The sequence below is a fragment of the Ammospiza caudacuta genome, chromosome 17, assembly GCF_027887145.1.
Source record: "Ammospiza caudacuta isolate bAmmCau1 chromosome 17, bAmmCau1.pri, whole genome shotgun sequence".
NCBI classification, from domain to species: Eukaryota; Metazoa; Chordata; class Aves; order Passeriformes; family Passerellidae; genus Ammospiza; species Ammospiza caudacuta.
The window spans coordinates 2,528,336-2,548,150 of NC_080609.1; the positions used below are offsets into that span (position 1 = coordinate 2,528,336).

The 19,815-nt window shown below is 48.9% G+C and overlaps 1 protein-coding gene across 1 annotated transcript in view; it reads right to left on the reverse strand.

Moving 5' to 3' along the window:
• Nucleotides 1-11,648, reverse strand: part of SEC14L5 (SEC14 like lipid binding 5) — a 35,783-nt gene extending 24,135 nt beyond the window's left edge. The window contains exon 1 of the mRNA XM_058815681.1: nt 11,577-11,648. Coding sequence (XP_058671664.1) covers nt 11,577-11,639 — 63 coding nt within the window. The 5' untranslated portion in view covers nt 11,640-11,648. The remainder of the gene's footprint in view (nt 1-11,576) is intronic.
• Between the last annotated feature and the right edge of the window lie 8,167 nt (nt 11,649-19,815).

Sequence of the window (19,815 nt, forward strand, 5' to 3'; positions counted from 1 at the left end):
ATCCTCTTACCAAAATCCTCCTCTTTCCTGCAACAGGGAAACTGAGGGAGCTTAGAAAGACAGAGAAATGCTTTTTTTTTTTTTCAAGCCATCACACAGCTGTTATGTCTCCTCCTCTGTGAGGACCCAGGACATCCCTCTGGCTGTCCTGAGCAGCCAAGACCCCTGCCAGAGACCCTGGCACAGAGCCCAAGACCCCTGTGGCTTTGATTATGACCCGTGGAGCAAGTTACCAACCTTAGATGAAGATCTGCAAGCCATGACAAATTAAGTACAATGACAGTGAATTTATCACAAGGTGAAAAAGTAGATTTTGGGGTTTTTAGAATGGAGATTCAGGGGGGCAAGATGGAGGGATCTGGGCATGTCCAGCCTTTCTCCTTCTTCTTCTTGGCTCCCATCTTCTGCTGTGATGTTGGCACTCACAGATTGGTTTAGAGTAGAAGCTCACTGTGTAACATAGGGGATAGGTATTGGGAAGTAATTGTAAATATTGTATATGTAGTTTTTATTATAAAGATATAACACCACCCCGGGGGCAGGCAGAGTGCCTCTGTCTGACCTGCTGAGCAGACCTCAGCTGGACAAGAGAAAGAATTTCATAGATAAAAAACAATAAACAACCTTGAGACAGAGAAATGAAGAGCTCTGACTCTTTCTTCAAGCGCTGGGCTGGGAAAAGAGACTTTCAAACTTTTCTCGGGGTCACTCTGACAAGCTAATGATCTCGACACCCCTCTGGGATTCTGCAGAGTCCAAGGTGGACAACAGAACATCCCAGAGAAATGAAAGGCAACAGAGTAGTTGGTATTAATTGTTTTAATGCTTTGATTACCTGCACTTGCTCTTTCAGCTCCTTCCTGCAGGAGCTCTGCACTGAGCAGATACAGGAACTAGGATTTGTCTCTCCCTTCTGTGCCTCTCCTTTCCCAGAAGGAACAACAGCAGTGTTGTGCCAGCACTGGGTGTTACAGCTCTGCTGTGGGACTGCACTTCAGACTGACACTGGGGTGACCAAAGTCTCCACCAGAATCAGATATAGATCAAATATATATGTATAATAAAATTAATGCTGCCATGAAGCCACTCCCTCCCTTCCTGTAAACCCCACTGGGATTAACACCTCATACCCAAACCAACCATTCCACCAGAGCTGCTGGCTCAGGACCAGTGTCCTTCCCTAAATCAAGCTGGTTTTCCCCAGATTTCTGACAAAAGAATTGCTGCAAAAATCAGTGATTTTGTTGTAGTACACTGTAACCAACAGTTCAAAGAGTCATTTAAATCTCTGCAGTCCTGAGACTGAAATTACACATTCAATTTCACAAGAGGGCTGAGTGAAAACAGAGGGACCTGGAATCTGTTTGAACTCATCAAGAGCATTTGCTTAGAACTATAACCAATTATTTTTGGGTGCATCTAAATGTAAAAAAAAAAAAAAAAAAAAACAACAACAACAAAAAACAACCAAACAAACAAACAACAGCATTTAGATTCAATTCATTAGAATGAAAAAAATCAACATAGGAAAAATTAAATGGAAAAAAAAAGTGAAACAATTTCTAGCTGAAAAGTTAAAACATGCAGGAAAGTTCAAGATCTCAAAGGTTCAATAGTGTCAGATTTTCCTTTCCCACTGAAGAGAGCCCAGAGTAGGATAAGGATATTTCCAACTCGTTACAGTGACCTCTGCATCCCAACAAAGACCCCTTAGTGCCACTGAAGCTGACAAATGATTAATTACAAGGAACAATCATTAACAGTGATACAGCTGACTGTCAAATCAGCAGAGTGCTCTGACCAAGCTTTTGCCCTGGGATCTCCTGGGAAATACATCCCAGTGGTTTTATCTGCTGTGGTAAATATCCATCCCAAATGGATTATGCACCAACACTGAAAAGTGAAAATCAGCTTGTGAGAGGAGGAGAGATTGAGGACAGTGCAAGAAGCCATGCTTGGAAGTGTTCTGAACTGCTGGCTAAATACTCAGGAACCAGTACAAACCCCACATCTGAGAGAAGACAGTACTCCAAAGGCCAGCCAGATGTAAACAAGAACAAATTATACAAACCAACAAGTGTCAAACTCCAGAAATGCCATTCTAAAGCCTCACAGCCACAGAGAAAAGAGGAATTTACCCTCTTTTACACCCCCCACTCCACCTGCTCAGCCCCTTCCCCTGCAGAGCAGGGCCCAGTGCAAGCCCTGCACACTCCCAGGTGTCAGAGATCCTGGCAGTGCCAGAGAGCTCCTGCCTCCCCTTCAGGAGCTGTGACACTGCTGTTCCTACAGCAGCCACAGCACATGGCCAGGGCAGGATCTCTCCAACAGCTACTCCTGTTTCTCCTTGGCAGGGTTTGCTAGGAAGTGACCTTGAAATCAATTTACACCACAGGAATGCACAACAACAGGGACGTGGAACCACTGAATTACTGCAGGAAACAAAACCTCAGCAGCCAAACCCCCTGCACACCCCAGGCAGCTCCCTCCAGCCTGCTGGGCCCTGGGTGCTTTCCATGTGATTCCAGGAGCAGCTCCTGTGAGATGGGATCTCCAAGAGCACCAGAGCTGTGAGGGGGAAATTGCTTTGTGTGGGGCACAAAGAAACTTAATTGTGATGATGTAGATAGAATTTATAGTCAGTATTACCTGATGTAGACAGAATTTATTGTCAATATTTCCTGATGTAGACAGAATTTATAGTAAATATTACACGAATATGTGACAAGGAGAAGACTTCATCCTTGTGCTAAAACACTTCAAATTTTCATGACCAGACAGTGTTTAAATCTGTATTAATTAATGAGAATCCTCAAGGTCATGTTACAGCCATGTGCAGGTTGCCAGGAAAAAGGAACTCCTGTGTTCAGAGGAAGGGAAGTGAGGAGGAGGTACAATACCAGGTTTTGAGCTGAAGATGCCCAGAACATCATCCCTTTGAAAAGAGATGATGAGAAGCAAGATGAAGACACCTCATCACTTTTAAGTAGGAAGTGGATGCCTTTGGAGCAGCTTTTGAGCAGCTCTAATGATATATAAATATTCCTCTGCAGATTGAGGCCTTCTAGGAAAAAAAGAACTTCATCCTGCAGTTCCTCCCACTGCTTGGTCTCAGTGCTGAAGGGAACCACAGAGTCTGCACACACCAGACACAATAATCCACGTGCTTTGAACAGATCAGATCCCAGCTTCCCACTAGCCACAAAGTAAGATAAAATATACAAGGAACAATGTGGGAGGGACAAAATGCATATTTAGGGTACAGAAAGGCACTGATTCAGGGAAAAGAGAACTTCATTTCAAGGAGGTGCAGAGTATGTACAGCAAAAGTGTTTGGGGCCCAAGGGAAAATAAAACCCCACTTCTGTTGGCCAGAGGAAAAAGATTTGCCAGCGAGAAGTGCATGGGACAACAGCACCCAGGCCACAAACATTGACCCAGTGTTATCTCAGCCTGGACTAGAGCCAAGAATTTGCCTCATTCCTTCAGATTTTGGTGAAAGAAACAATTCAGGGAGCAGCAGCATCTATTGCAATAGAGGCACAACTGAGTGCCACAGCAGAGTTCCTACAGCCAGGCCCTGCCTGCAGCTGCACAAAGCCCTCCCAGGGAGCACCAACGTGCCTGACCTCCTGTCTGAGGAGGAACAATATCCCATTCAGGCTGTCCTGCTGCAGCCTTCTCTCCTCTGCTGGGAGAGGGAACTCTGTGTGGAGCAGCTGGGGTCACCAACAGCACAAGGCTCTGACCTTTACAAAAAACTGTGGAAGTGACACCTTATCCAGGAACCACTGCTTGTCACAGCCCAGTGTGGAGAGGGAGGAACCAAAATGAGAAGGCAAGGAGGCAGAGATCTGGTGTGACTAACACCTGAAAGAGCAAAACACAGCAGTCAAGTGTCACATCACACATTTACTGCTTGCTGATTCACCCCAAAATCAAACAGGCTGGCTCACAAACTAATGGCTACTCAGAAGGACACTCTGTCATTGCCAGAAGCTTCTGTGAGAATTTATACAAACTGGCCATGATTCAGGGCCAAACTTGGGAAAGTCACTGTGCTCAGCACTTAAACAAGCTCATATTGGTTGAGGTGTAAGAATTAATTATGATTCTAAATTTTACCACCTGTTTTAGTCCCTGCTGAAGAGTTTATAATTTATCTTCTGCATCTACACCTTCAGTAGAGAAGGATCACTACAGGAAGATGAGATAAAGGTGATGGAGCAGAGCTGGAGGTGTCTCCCAGTGCTGTGCCTCTGAACTGGAGCTCCATTCAGAGCTCAGCCATCCCTGCACCAGCCAGATTAAGCTTGAGACACAACCCATCCTTCAAGGAAAACCTCCATGCTGCAGCTGGAGAAGTGAGTAAACTGTACAGCCCTTGGAATTAGTGCAAACCTTCTGCAGGCACACATGGTCAGCACCATCCTGCCCAGCAAATGGAGTCTAAAAGCTCTCAGAGACCTCTGCCCTCCCCACACAACACACTGAGGGTGCTGTGCAGATGTTGCCAGCAGCTCTTCCATCCTCCAGCAGCTGGGACAAAGCACTCACCAAACACCTCCTGCTCACCTGAGGGCAAACATCCCACACCACAGTCCCAGGAGAAATGTCAGCTCTTCCCCAGCTACTGCTCACTCTCAACCTGCTCCATGCCAAGGGAGGAGGTGGCAGGGCCTGGGGCTGAGCCCCCAGAGCAGAGCCAGCCCAGCTGGCACCCACAGCATCACCCCCAGCTCCTGCTGCCAAGTGCTGCTCAGCAGCAAGATGAGGGGATATTTTTAGTGTATCTTGACAGCAGAGTTTCAAGCCTTCAAGTCACACTGAAGCATCATGTCTTGAGTCAACACTAGATTATCTCTAAGTGCATAAAATGTTAACCCAGTAGCTTCTGGCAGTCACAGCAAACTCACCTTCCAACATGGCAAAAAGTAGGGATGAGGGAAGCTGCCTTCTTTAAAATACTTGGCACAGCCTGCCAGGCAGAGCATGCACATCCAAGGGGGAATTTCAAGTTTTATATACCCAACAATGTATATATCAATAAAAGCCCATGGCTGCAGGCAGGCCATGCACATCCAAGGAGGAATTCCAAGTTTTATATACCAAACAATCTATACATCAATAAAAATCTATAACATATAACAATCAATAACAAATAAATAAAATACACAAATAAAAAGTAAAGCAGATTCTGCTTTGCAAGGATTTCTTAATTTCTTAACTGCTTAGGTTATTATCAAGGCATTTCATGTCATGTGTGGCATGGGTTGACCACCAAAGAACACTTGTTTTGTGGCATTTTTCCCCCTTGCACATTGATTTTCTCTCCATCTCCAGGGCCCTGCCACTCAGCAATAGCATTTCAAAATTTCTAAAAATTTCAAAATTTCTAAAAGCTGTGCCATTACCTGCATCACAGCAGCTGCAAAGGAGCTCCCAAGCACTGGACACACAGCAAAGCTCCTCCCTGTGTCACCTGCAGCCATCCACAGAGAGGGCAGCAGGATCCTCTCCCCTGGCACTCCTGCACTGAGAGCTCCACTCCAAGGTCCCTGGCTGCTCCCTCTGTGCCTGCACTGCTGCTCCTGAGGATTCCAGCTGCCAGCAGCTGCTCTGCTTCCCTGCAGCAAATGCTCTCCTGGCTCCAGAGCTCACACCTGAAAGCAGAGGCTATGAGCCAGCATCAAATACTTTAGTCAAGATTCTACTTTTCTTTATTTAAAACCAGGCTGTGACAATACCATAACAGTGACAGCAACTTGGAGCCCCAGATGGGGCCATTCCAGCCTGTAACTCCAACCTGGCATTCAGGAGCCCCCCAAAGTGTCCTCTGTGGTGCAGCAGTGCCATGGCACTGTAGGACATGGCACTGTGGGTGACCTGACAGACAGCAGCAGCCTTTGAGGCCTGGCTGGGCTGTGAACACACACATTGAGCTGTCACTCTGGACAAACCCACAGAGCTGATGTGACCCCTGCCAGACATCAGTCTGCTTGTGCATTGTCCAGCTCTCACAGCATTTGTCTGCTCCCAGCACACCCTGAGCTGTTTGGGTGTTAAGCAGCAAAAATGGGCTCAGAGGTTCTGCAGGAACATAATTTCATCAGCCAGTGAAAAATCAAACCCTTTAAGACACCACAGCACTGGGGAAGGAGGAGAGCACACCCAGCACACCAAGATTTAAGCAGTCTCTTTATATATTCAATCTGCTAAAGGCAACAGGAAGAAGTCATTAAATAAAGCTACTTAAAATAAAAAAACTTTAACACAATGCATGTTGATGCTGAAAAGGAAAATAAGTTTGAAAAAGTGGATGGAAAGCAGTTCTGGCTGTCAGAACCTGACCTCCAGCATTCAGAGCTTCTTCTCCTCCAGCTAAGCCTGACAGCCAAAACAGCAAGAAGCTGTTTTCAGTTAGCCTGCATCTACAAACCTCCTAACTCTGGTGACAAAAGAATGATGGATGCCTGTGAAATGAGTGATGCAATTGGATTTTAGTTGTCCTGGATGGTGACTCTTGCACATAACCCTGGGCCAGATCCTCAGCTGCTGGAGAGGAGCAAAAGCTTTGCCAGTGAGCAAACAGTGCAGAGCAGGCTGAGGGACAGCAGTGAGGCTCTGCCAAATCCAGTGACAATCACTGGGACTGCTCCTGAGAGTCAGGCACAAGAGAGAGACATCTCACACTGGGACCATGGATGTTGGCTTTCCATGGGTATGACCCTGTGTGCAGCATGAGAGAGTAGAGATGATGGAGAAGGAATATTTCAGCTGCTTACTCCATGAGAAGTAAGTTCTGACTTGAAATAAACTTGCAGCAATTGTAGCCTGAATTAAACTTGTCACTCAGCTTGTTAGAACCGCTGACACTCAATCTACACTGAGCTGAAACAGATCCATCCACTGTTAATTTCCTACTTCATCTTACCTGTGAAATAAAAAACTGCAGAACAACTAAATGTAAAGAACACTGGAGACCTACAAATCTGGAGATGGACTTTGGATGAGGGCACAGAGTGATAGGACAAAGGGGAATGATTTCACCCTGCCACAGGGCAGAGTTAGATGGGGAGAAATTGTTCCCTGTGAGGGTGGGCAGGCCCTGGCACAGGGTGCCCAGAGCAGCTGTGGCTGCCCCTGGATCCCTGGCAGTGCCCAAGGCCAGGCTGGACAGGGCTGAGAGCACTCTGGGATGGTGGAAGGTGTCCCTGCCATGGCAGGGGTTGGGATGGGATGTGCTTTAAGGCCCCTTCAACCCAAACTGTTCTGTGATTAAAACACTGAATCACCACTAAAACCAGAAGAGTCAGGGAGCTGCTGGGAAGTGCAGGTCAGGAGCTGAGATGTTGCAGCTTTCACCTGCAGAGCCAGGCAGGGGCTCCTGAGCTGCCTCAGGTCTGTCAGAGACTCTGAGTGATGCTGGAGATGAGAAACACCCCGCACCAGAGAGGCACCCCAGAGGAGCCACCCCAGCCACATTCTCACTGCAGGAGCAGAACTGGCCTGGCTGATGGGCAGCACTCAGGCAGCACAGAAGCACACACCAAGGCTCCCATGTGTGTGTGTGTGTCCAAGAGCTCAGGCTCCCAGCTGCACAGATATGTGTCAGCACATGCCCTGGGCAGCACCAAGAAATGAGGTCAAGCAGAAAGCAGCACTGACTCACATCAGGCACATGTGGGGCTCCACAGCAGTTCTGTCTCAAGCACAAAACACAACTGCACAGGCAACGGGAGCCGATGCTCCTGCAAACCTCCCAGTGCCTGATCTTTGCTCTTTTTCCCCAAATCATGACTTATTTTTATAGAGTAGTGCAGAAAGATCTCTCTCTTGCAGCAGAAACCATAACTGCTCTTAGCAGTGAGAGCTGAACACGAAGTGCACTGTGGCAAGAGGAGCAAATCATTGACAAGTGCTGCCAGAGATTTCTCATCTGCACCACTAATGCAGCAACTGAAATTATCCATCACATACACAAGGCCCTGTGAGGTCTCTGGGGGGTTATTCCCAACCTGTACCTTTAGGGACCTGACCCTATAAATTCCCAAAAGGGTGTGAAAATGGTCAATGTCAACCTTGAGTGTGAAGGGCTGAGGCACTACTAAAAAGAACAGGAGCACAACTCCCTACCACGTTCAAAGCTGAAACCCTCCAGCCCCAGCCATCTCATCTAACCTAATAATTCACTGCAAATAACATTAAATATGCAATATCTCTCTCTCTTGGCTGTTTCCTGCATGTTGGACTCGCTCACCCAAACCAAATTCTCCTCCCCAGTACATCACAGAAGGCTCACAAATATTTGCATCATTTATATGTGGCAGAGGTACCTCTCCTTCTGGATTTTTCATTCATTATAACATTTAAAAAAAATCCCTTTTAGCTTTCCAGTTACAACAGAAAGAAAATGAAAAGTAAGTTTATACTTGGGAATTTTCTTGGCTGTAAGATAAAATTAGAAGACATGCAATGTCAAATCTACTGATCTAATTGAAGGGAAGACAAGATGAGGCCCAGAGAGGCATGGACAATCCATTGGAGGAACAGCTCCATTTAAAACAGGACACAGACAAAAAAAGATAAAATAGAAAGGAAAAACATGACAAGATAACAAAGCCTAACAGAAGTCAAGGTTCTTTTCAAGTATAAGGTATAAAGGTGCCAGGCACTGAATATGTGTTTGAAGAGCATAATACTTTTGATCCATTAATGTGAATCCAAGTTAGGAACAAAGCAGGTGGAAATGACTACAGTGACCTTGGACAGGTGTGGAAAAAACACCCTTTGCTAAAATCTGTTTTAGAAGGAAGGACAAGAAAAAAGAAAAGCATTCAGAACTCCCAAATGACAAGAAAAGACTTGTTAAGCTGATTCCCTTTTATTTCCTCAGATGCACAGGACTGGCAAAGAGAGCAAGGAGGGGAATGTTCTTCCAAGGACTTGGAATACACGTCAAATCTCCTGCCTGCAAATGCTCCAACCCAAGCTGCAGGAGCATTAGCAAAGGGCAGAGTGCAAATCCAGAGACAATTACCCTGACACAGTAACAAAGGTATCACAGGAAAAGCCCCAGCTCATCCCTGAGCACAGCCTCAGCACACACATGGCCTCAAGGAGAACTCCTGTTCCTGGGGATGGGCTCCACAAAGGGCCTGGGGTGTGTGTGAGCCCAGAAACAAGGAATTGTTTGCCAAATTTGGCTGTGACAACCCTATTTCTCAAACTCTAAGTGAGCAAAGCACACCCACACCTTTCCAGGGTCCAAACACTGGAGGTTCTGAGGGAAAAATACTTTTCCCAACTTATTTCCTGTGTTCTGTTCAGGCTGTGCTGTGAGGGATGACCCTTCCCAGTGAGGAATTAAGCACAAGTGTATCAGGCTGAAGGGTGCCCAGAGATCTGTAAAACATGGGGGTGTCTTGAGGTCACCCTGCAACCTCTGCTTCCCTACCACAGCCTGAGATCTCGGCACTCCAAAGGTTCCCACACAGCATCTGAGGGGAAAAGATGAAAGCAGCTGAATCTCAGTGCTGAGGAAGCTGCTGTCAGATTTATGGTGAAGGAGATTAACAGCAATGCCACGTGCTGAGGAGCAAAACAGCTTCACTGCACACCCACTCTTCCCTGCAAAACTTCCAGCAACTGACAGCTTGTACCTGACAGCTCCGTGAGATCCGAGCTGCCTCCACACAAACGGTGGCACTGAACGGTGGCACTGAACGGTGGCACCCAGCCCTGCCTGCACCGACCACCACAAGGCTGAAATGCTGCTTGACAACAGCAGATCCTGCCGGGAACACAGGATTTTCACAGGACTCTGTGGGGGGAGCTAAGGGGTCTGTATTGTGCTCCCTACTCCACAGCACAGTCTGCTGGGTGAGCCTGGAAAAGGAATTTGTTCATAAGAAAGAGGACTAATAACTTTGTTAAGATTTGCTGAACAATAAAGGATGACATTTAGAACCCCAGCCCTCAATTCCCAGGGAATTTTAAGTTCTATTATGCTGAAAAACTGAAAGCAAATAAACTTAAACCACTGCAGAATTAAGCCTAGCAGCCCCTGGCCTTTAGGCCTGTGCTAGAAAGCTTACAAAGGATTTGTCTCAAGGCAGCCCTCCTCAATTAGCAGCCAATCGACCGAGGAGCATCTGGTGGTAGCTTTATCCTGGTAATAGACACAACAGGAATGTGGAGAGGTGTGCACGGAGCAAAGGCTCCCAGGATCTTCATCACAGCCACTGGTGTCTTATTCTCACACAGGATGCACTGAGAGAGCAAAGAGCACAGTCAGAAAGCTCCACTGCCACAAACATCAGCCCCAAACTGGTCAGGGCAATTCTGTGGCACTTTACTGGTTTAGCTGTGAACAGACATGGCCAGTCTGGGGAAGACTGGGTGAAAAAGGGGTGGATTTGGGAGGGAGCTCAACTGTCAGCAAAAGCAGTGTTCATCTGGATGATCAGAGAGCAAAGTGAGCAGCAACCACTCTCAGCTGCTGCTGCCTTTGGGGTCCCCTGTTCACAATGAGGAACAAACTGATGCCCCCAGTTTTAACTGTTGAAATAAAAGGTTGAGGCTGTTTCAGATAAAACAAATCTTAAGGCGTGAATTTTTCAGAAATCTTGAAGAGGTCACATTGTCAAGAGGAGCTCAAGAGAGGCTCTCCCTTCCATTCATGGGAATCACATCAGCTGTCTGCAAGAGCTGCAGCTTCCCACCTTCATTCTGGGCTCCCATAAACTAAAGGAACTGGGAACAGGCCATGGAGGAAGCAGCAGGCTGGAAGTGGCAAACACCAAGCCTGGGGATCCCTTCAGCTGAAATGCCCAGCAGATTACAAAACAAAACTTTGCAAGATTTCATAAGCAAGCTCCTCTAACAACACCCAAATGCTGCCCTTGAAATGCAACAGCAAACCTTTGAGGAGGGTATTTGACTCACACCTGATTGTGACAAAGTCCAGAATATTGAAAAGAAACTCTGCCTAAAGCAGCTCCCATGGTCAACATCAGCCTTCTGCATTACCAGTGGATGAACCCCAAAGACAGCCCTCAAGCCCCTTGTGGAAATCACAAGATTTGGAGAGAGGTCTCTGGATAGCTCAATCACAGAGTGGATGGGGAAGAACAATACAGGAGACTTTTCCCAAAGATTTCCAGCCTTTAACCAAATCAAAAAGCTCAGTATTACTCAGAATCCAGTTGTAGATACATCCATACTACAGTGCTGATTGGGATCACAGCTGGACAGATTTTGAACTGAGTGGCAAAGGAGGTGTCTGGCCACAAACTGACCCTGCCTAACAATGTCAATTAGTTTTCCCTTCCTTGTCAAAGAATAATTACATAAGGTTGGATTTTCTTGTTTGGTTTTGTTTTCCCCTTCTAACAACTAAGCTGCCATTCTTAACACTGAGATACCAATCCTTATTTTTCCTGGAAAACTGGAGGAGGGGAGCTGAGGCTCTGTCCCTGCAGCAGGACTGTCACAGACATGCAGCCAAGCCCAGAGTCCCCCACCTCCCCTGGCCCTCAGCAGCTGGAGCAGGGAAGGTGCTCAGTGTTACTCACTGCCATGACGAGCTCAAAAGGGTATTTGTAGACTCGAACTGGGGACTGGTATTTCTGCACCATTTTTACCACACACCTGTAACAGAGAGAAATTGGAACATTTTAGATCCCCCACATCAAGCAGTGCAATACATTCTAGGTGATTTTTACAGACCTTACTAGAAGCCCTTTCTTACAAATAGAAAGGAGATTTATTAGGTAGAATATCTTGCCTAGTAAGTGGCAGAGACAGAGGCAGGTCTCTGCAGTCCCAGTCCAGAGCAGTGCCCAGCATCCTGTGCTGCTTGCCAGCACTATTGCAATAAATTCAACTTGGAGCTCCAACAAAACTCACAATAATTAAAGCACAGTACAGAGATGTAAAGCCAGAATGAAATGTATTTTGGAGAAGGAGCCTGTCTTAGGAGCCTTACAGAGCCTACACAGCAATTCTTCCCCCTATCCCCCTTCCCTAAATTATACTTGTAATGATTAGGGCAAAATCTTCCTCATTGAAAGCTTCCACAGCTTCCCATACCATGTGTTTTAAATGCTTTTGTGCACAAAGTAAGACTCAGTTGTTTTAGCTCACTGAAAGGAAGGAAAAGGAAGCAGCATGCTGAAAGAACATGCCTGATGCTAAGCTGGCAATCACATCCCACTGCCTGGATGCCCACTGTTCCAGCTGAACTGAGGCAAGAACTGCAGGGAGCAGGAACAATCCTGTCCTCAGCATTTCCCTGCTCCCAGCCACCTCTCACTGTCCTCATCAGGATTCCTCCCTCAGACTGTCCTGCCTGGGTTTTAACCCTCAAACATGCACCAGTAACCAGAATCTCCAGGGAAGTGCACAAATCATTATAAAAAGCATTATTAGGCTGCTTTCTGCAATTCCTTTAGGAATTCCTTTGTACTGCTCCTGCCAATGCCATCCATGAGCATCAGGACACAAAAGGCTGGATGGATGGCTGGTTGGAGGCACTGTGCTCATTCCACCCCACTCAAATTCCACTGCTGAGCAGACACAGCCCTGGGCAGCGTGACACAGTGTAGTGCTGAACTCAGAGCACTCACACAACTTATCCCTGACATTTTCAGCCCAAAACCCGAGGTGAAACATGAATAGGCAATAGATTCTCCCTCAAAAATTGCTGCAAGATGCCATCACACTGTAAAATCTATGCAAGGATGAGGGGGAAAAGGACTTGAAGAGTTTGAGTACCTGAGAATGGGGGATTTTTGGAGAAATAGGGCCCGGTGATCAGACAGTTCCTCTGCAGAGGATCACATTACCCAAGCAGCAAAGGTCAGGACTTGGTGGGTCTCTGTCTCACTGGGGCTAAAAGCCAGTCCATGCCAAGCCAGTCAGTGCAGAGAGAAACTCCCAGCAGAGCATCCAACCCAGCAGCAGGACAAGCACATCCCAGGGAGCCCTGGCTGCTATCAGGTGTCAGACACCCGAGCCAAGAGGCACAGGACAGGGCACCTTGGAACATGACCTGTAACACGATTAGGCTGGGCAGGGACCCTCCTGTGAGTGCAAACAGAGCAGGAGAAGCCTCCTCAAGCACATTTAGCTGGGATCTTGCTTATTCTGATCTCACCTCCTGCACCAGGAATTCCTGCACCTTGGCAGGAGAAGGTCAGAGACCTCCACAGCAGGAAGGCTCAAGACAGATCAGTCTAGAATCACCCACAGAGGCACCAGCCATAGAGCAGTGGGATGGCACAACCTGGACAGAGCCACTGCTCCTGGCAGCTGCTGGACTCAACTGCCACAGGTTTATTGTCCCTGTGCTCCTCCAGCTGAGGGGAGGCTGGAGAAAAGAGCCAGTGACTATTACACCCACGGGAAGCTGTGGAAGAATGACAGATGATAACTCACACCTGCCCTAGAAATCTTTCCTACCTCGGGAGAGTGCAGTGGCAGCAGACCTTCTATGCCCTTTCCTCCAAACAGAGCTGTGAGATGGTCATTGTGCTTCTCAAAGCAACAGGGATTCTTGCTGCAAGTCCTGGAAAAAAAGAAAAAAACCATCAGAAAAGGCAGTGAAAGGTGGCTGCTTGGCACACCCAGCTGAAGATGATGATTAGCACTGATGAGGACAAAGAGTCCCAGGTGTTACCATTGGGCATCTGAGCCATATTAGCTCAAGAGTGCATCTTCCCAGGGCTTTAGCACCAAAGACAGATGTGGTTTTAAATTCATCTCGTGTTCGACTCAAATTATAAACAGGTAAGGTCAACCACCAGAAAGAAACCACCCAACCCAGAGAGTTCGTCTGCTCCTCAAACATCCTCCCAGCTCTACAGTGGCCCAGGCTCCCTGCTCAACTTCCTATTTGCATCTGGCTAAAAAAAACATTGATGGAAGACAACTCAGGTGAAGAGCAGTGACCCACTGAACTGCAGCATGACCACTTGGAAAGCCCAATCCACAGGTGGAGGCACACCTGGAGCATCCATGGGGAAACGCCAGGAAAGAGGCTCAATACCAGCTGGCCAAGCCCAGAGTAGTTGATAAAATCTCAGAGGTTGGAGTCATCAATGCATTGAAGCAACAAATCTGGCTACCAACAATCATCCCAATAATAGCAACCCTAACCATCCCAAGTAGGTTTTAAAAGTATTTCAATTCTTGCACAGCTGCACGCAGCAAACAGCAGCAGCCACCACATTTCCCAAAGCACCCTGTGACAACACACTGTGCCAACAGCACTGAGCCCTGGGAGCCTCAGCCCCCTGGGCACCCCTTTTGCTCCAGCCCACACAGCAACTCCTCTGTGAACCAGAGAGAGCTCATTACACGCTTGAGATGCACCAGCAGGTGCTCCAGGGAAGGAGGTGGGAGGAGGAGGGATATGGACCCCTGATGGCACCTGCTGTAACTCCAGAGAAATGGATTCTGAAGAAGCAGTGGTGCAGCCCCACTGTGCAAAGCTCCCCCAGCACAGGAGCCAGGCAGGAACTCACATCATTGCACACAGCAAAGGGACAGGCAGTGACAGTGACTGGGTGTTCCCTTCTCATCCAGAATCACCCACTGCACACCTGAGGGGTTTTCCATATGCTTGACTTCTATTCTGCTATTTGTAGGAGCAGCTTACTCAACAGAATGCAGCCAGATGGTTGGAAATCAGAAATGAGTGTATGGATGAAATACACAGAAATCCCTGAATCAAACCCCCTGCTCCTCATCAAGGCACAGAACTCACCCAGCTCCTTCCACACTGGGGCTGCCTGCTGGATGTGGAACTGGCAGCAAGTGACTTTATTAACTTCTCCCACCTGTGGTGGCTGCTTTTCATCTTGAAGAGAACTGAGCAGGTTTTTTTGTTTTGTTTTTGACAAAGAACTGCTGAAAATAGCAGGATTCTTGACTTCCTGAAGTACCACTGCACCACGTGAAAGCCAGCTGTGGCACCCAGCTAAGCTGATATTTCCAGTTAGAAAAGGGGAATCCACAGGGCTGCATTCTTTCTAGAGAAAGGTGGAGTGAAAGGTGTGTGACATTTCCTCTGCCTGGGGCCCCTTTCACTGAGGGAGATATTGCAATTGATGCTTTACACACAGAATGACAACACAGCACCAAGCTGTGGGATATTTATTAGAGCTTTTTCACCTAAGAACTTAAGAACAAGTCTCTTGAAGCTTGATATAAGGAAGGCTCAAGGCAGAATGGTGCCAGAATAAATCTTTACCAGTTTTTAGAAGGAGACATCTGCTCAGGCAGGGCTTAGTCTTGCCCCTGAGACACACCTCAGGAGCAGGTGAGGCAGCATGGGAGGTACAGATCACTGTGCTGAGGTGGAGCCTGGGCACTGCTCCTGCACCTGGCAGAGGTACCTGGAGTCCTGGTGTGCATCAAAACCAAAGACAAGCAACACAAACACCCAAACAACAACATTTATACACTCCTGACCACACAATAGGGAACAGTCTTTTTGGCTGAGGGGAAGAAGGAAACGGAACAGTGTCAGCACTCTGCTCTCAGAGCTGTTTCGCTTCCATGTGTGCATCACAACAAGCTCCATGCCCAATATTTCCACACATCCATCTCGTAAGGTAATTTTCTCACCAAAGAATCACCATGGAACTTTTATGCACAGCAATACATTAACTCTGTGATATTTGCCAGCCTGCAGCAGGAGATAAGCACTCCTGAAGTAAACCCCTCATTCTTCACCTTACTACTCCACAGGAAGTCATAGCACATCAACTTATCCATCCAGTGTAGGAAATAGTTCAATTCTCAAACACAATTTAAAAGTAGGAGACACAGAATCCTGGAATGGTCTGGGTTGGAAGGGACCTTAAAGCCTGTCCTGTTTTCTCTCCTCACTGGACAAGGACACGTCCCAGACTGCTCCAAGCCCCATCCTACCTGGCCTTGAACATTTCTAGGGATGGGGCAGCCACAGCTCCTCTGGGTAATCTGTGCAAGGGCTTCATCACCCTCCATCCCTTGTCCCCAGTCCCTCTGCAGCTCTCCTGGAGCCCCTTTAGGCCCTGGCAGGGGCTCTGAGGTGTCCCTGGAGCTTCTCCTCTCCAGGTGAGCACCCCCAGCTCTGCCAGCCTGGCCTCAGAGCAGAGGGGCTCCAGCCCTTGGGGCATCTCCATGGGCTCCTATGGACCCACTTCTCCAAGTTCACATCCTTCTTTGCCAAGGACCCCATGCTTCAGTATAACACATAAATCAAGAGCAGAGCCAGGCAGAAGCTCACTTGACAGTACAACAAACTGTTTCAGCGTGCCTTGAGTTAAATCTGCAGCTGTATTTTCCTTTAACAGAGGCTGGCTGTCATCAGCCCCACCAGACAAGCGGTGCCATCCACACAAGCACCTTCTCACCCTCTACAGACCAGTTTTACTGCTTGGAGGAGTTTAGCCAAGTGACCCTGAGAACATACTTGGTTCACCTTGAAGCTGACTTGAAAACATGGAATCACAGAATGGTTTGGAAGGGACCTTAAATCCCATCTCGTTATAGCCCCACCAGCCCAGGCTGCTCCAAACCCCATCCAGCCTGGCCTTGGGCACTTCCAGAGATGGGGCAGCAACAGCTTCTCTGGGCAACCTGTTAAATCCATCAATGCACTCAACAGCCATTGATCAGGGTCACCCTTTGAGTTTATAAACACTTCAGGGCGAGTTTCAGGGTGGATCTGTTAACCCCGAGCCCGGGCAGCTCGGCTGGTGCCGGGGTGCCGCTCTCAGCCCCCGCCAGGCTCGGCCGCGCCCGCCGCGCTGCCCCCGGCATCACCGACCCGACAGCTCCAGAACCGCTGCATTTTGTCCTTAGACCCCAAGGGATCCCCCGCCACCCCGGTCTTCACCGGCTCCTTCCCCGATCCCACAGGATTATGGCTAAAATTTCCCTCTCGACTTCCCGTGTCCGAAGGAGACCGGCTCCCGGCGCCCCCACACTCACCCAACCGCCCCCGCTCCGCCGCCTCACGACGCGCCCAGCCAGACACGCGAGGCAGGAAAAGCCTCACACCCACCCCCTCCCTCCCCTCCCTCACACGGCGGCGCCGAGAGACCCCCGGAGAGCGCTGCCCACCGCGGCCGCCTCCCGTACCCCACACCCAGATTCCCGAGCCCATATCCCATAGCGCGGCTCCCCTCCCGCCCGTCCCGCTCCCCCTCACCGCGGGCGCGGCGCAGCCCGGCCGGACCCATCCCGCTCTCGGCGGCTCCCGCGGCTGCGGCGGCCCCGCCCCCTGCCGGCCCCGCCCCCGCAGGGCGCTGTCCATTGTGCTGCGGGGGCGCGGGCAGGCCCCGCCCCCCGCACGTGCGGCCCCCCCCCCCGCGCCCCCCGCCGCCATCTCGCTGAGGGGCGGGCGGGTCCCGGTCCCGCCGTGAGGGGACGGCGCTGCCCCGTGTCCCACCGAACCCTGCCTTCCCCCTTGGCCTGTCATTCCAGCCCCTGTCCCAAGTCCCTCTCCAGATCTCCTGGAGCCCCTTTAGGCGCTGGAAAGGGCTCTGAAGTCTGAGTCTCCAGCTCTCTCAGGCTGTCCCCACAGCAGAGCTGCTCCATCCCTCTGATCACCTTGCTGCCTCCTCTGGACTCGCTCCGGCAGCTCCATGTCCTTCTTGTGCTGAGGGCTCCAGCCCCGGGCACGTCTCTCGTGGGCAGAAAAGGAGAATTAGGAGGGCTGTGTGTGGAGATGGGCTCACCCCACCCCACAGAGGGGTCACAGCAACAACCCTGCCTGAGCTCCAGACGTGCTGGGACAACGCTCTGGGACACAGGGTGGGATTGATGGAGTGTCCTGTGCAGGGCTGTGCTGGACTGGATGATGCTGATGGGATCCTTTCAGTTCAGGATATTCCATGTTTCTGTGATATTCCATGTTTCTGTGATTCTCCCCCAGCCAGCACCTGCCCCTGAGGAGGAGGAACTTTCTTGGGTCAGGGCAGGAGGAGGCAGAGCCACAGCTCCCAAACACAATCTAATCCTGTTTATCCCAGGGTAGGTCAGAGCAAAGGGACCTGCTCACCTTAGCTCTCTACTCTGTCACTGCACTGTATTGTTTAATTTATTACATGATTTATCACACACCTGTGAATCCACTCCTTGAGCAAATATTCCCCAAACTGTGCTCTGGGATGAGGTACCAGGGAGTCACCCAGACAAGTGAGACTGAGGAGGATCCTGGGAGGCATCCTCACCCCTCAGCTTCCCCTCTCCCACCAGCTCTGAAAGCCTGAGCAGTGTTTGCTGAATCCTTTGCAGTTCAGGGTGAGTGGCCCCTGTTTGTCAGGACATGTGCTGGACAGTTGTCACCATGCAGTGACAGTCCTTGGGGCCGTGGCTCTGTGCAGGAAATGATGCCAACACTGCCCAACTTTGGGGTGTCAAAGAGTGCCTGAGCAGCTGGTCCTGGGGCAGGAGAGGTGTGTGGCACCACGAGTGGGTGTGGGACACTGGCTGGGGAATGTTTTGCACCTTCAGAGCCTCCTTTCAGGTTCTCCCTAAGGACCAGCTGCCCCTTTGCCTGCTGGTATTGAAGTAACATCACATTTACTGCTGCTTTGTCTTTTCCTGCCTCCTTATCACTTCCAGCTGCAGAGTGTTCCCTTATCTGGGCAGGCATTTCAGGAAGCTGCAGTGCTATTTCTGATCAGCAATATTTCCTGAAATGTTCTGCTATCTCAGACTGGGGAAACCAACCTGACACTGCTCAAAAACAACCATTGACCATCAAATGTCAGAGCTCCCAGGGCTGCAGCCTGTGGAGCCAGAGCACTTTTCCTAAAGACCTTTGCAGCACAACTTGGCATCAATAACCACAAAGTTACTCAAGGCCTGCAACATCTACTTCATAAATATATATTAAAAATAAAAAATTTGTATTTATTTATAAATAAATATTCTGAATTTCCCATCACAAAGCAACTTTCTTTTTTAAAGAAGTGGTATGTCTCTCCTGTTCCTCATTTACTGCTATATTTCCTCAGAGAAAACAGAAGAAAAAATAAAGACCTATTTCCATCTTCTTCTGCAGAATTTACACCAGCCTGTAACTGCTTTGTGCCCTAATTGTGGTTGTTTCCCTTTTGTTCAGGCCATAAAAGCTGGATGAGATTTTGGTGGGTCCCAATCCATCTTTTTCTCTGCTGTGCAGCCCTGACTATAATTCCTATTTTCCAACACTTTTTTTTCCTGCTGCCAGCAGGTCACCTTGGCATTTTCCAGTGGCAGTGGGCTGCCTTTTCCCCTGACACATGGCCAGCTCTCCAGGGCATTCCCAAGGGCCCTGACTGCCCTCCCACCTACCAGGACTGGGTGTTTGCCTCAAGGGCTGGCTCTGACCCTCAGCTTTTTCTCATGGCAGCTCCTCAATAAGAAGTTCTGACCCTCAGCAGCCCAGCCCAGGAACTCCTGCAGTTAGAAAGGAGAATGTCTTCCAGGAAGGACATCTGGTCTGGAGATATCATTCAGCCTCCACTTCCCCCTTTACAAGGGCATTTCACTCCAAATTCTGCTTTTGTCTCAACTTCTCTGCCTCATCTGGTGGCATAAATTAAAAAATTCAACAGCAATTCAAACGCATTGGCACATCACGTGCAGGAAAAAGTTTGTAGGGATTGTTCATTTTCCGAGGTGTGGAGGTGGCAGAGGTGAGCTCCAGCCCAGGGCAGTGTTATATTGTATTGTTATTATATTGTTATTCCTATTTACCTTATTAGGGAAGCAGCTGAAAGAACTTGCAAAGGAGGTTTGTGGCAAAGCTGCAGTCAGCAAGGCCAGGAA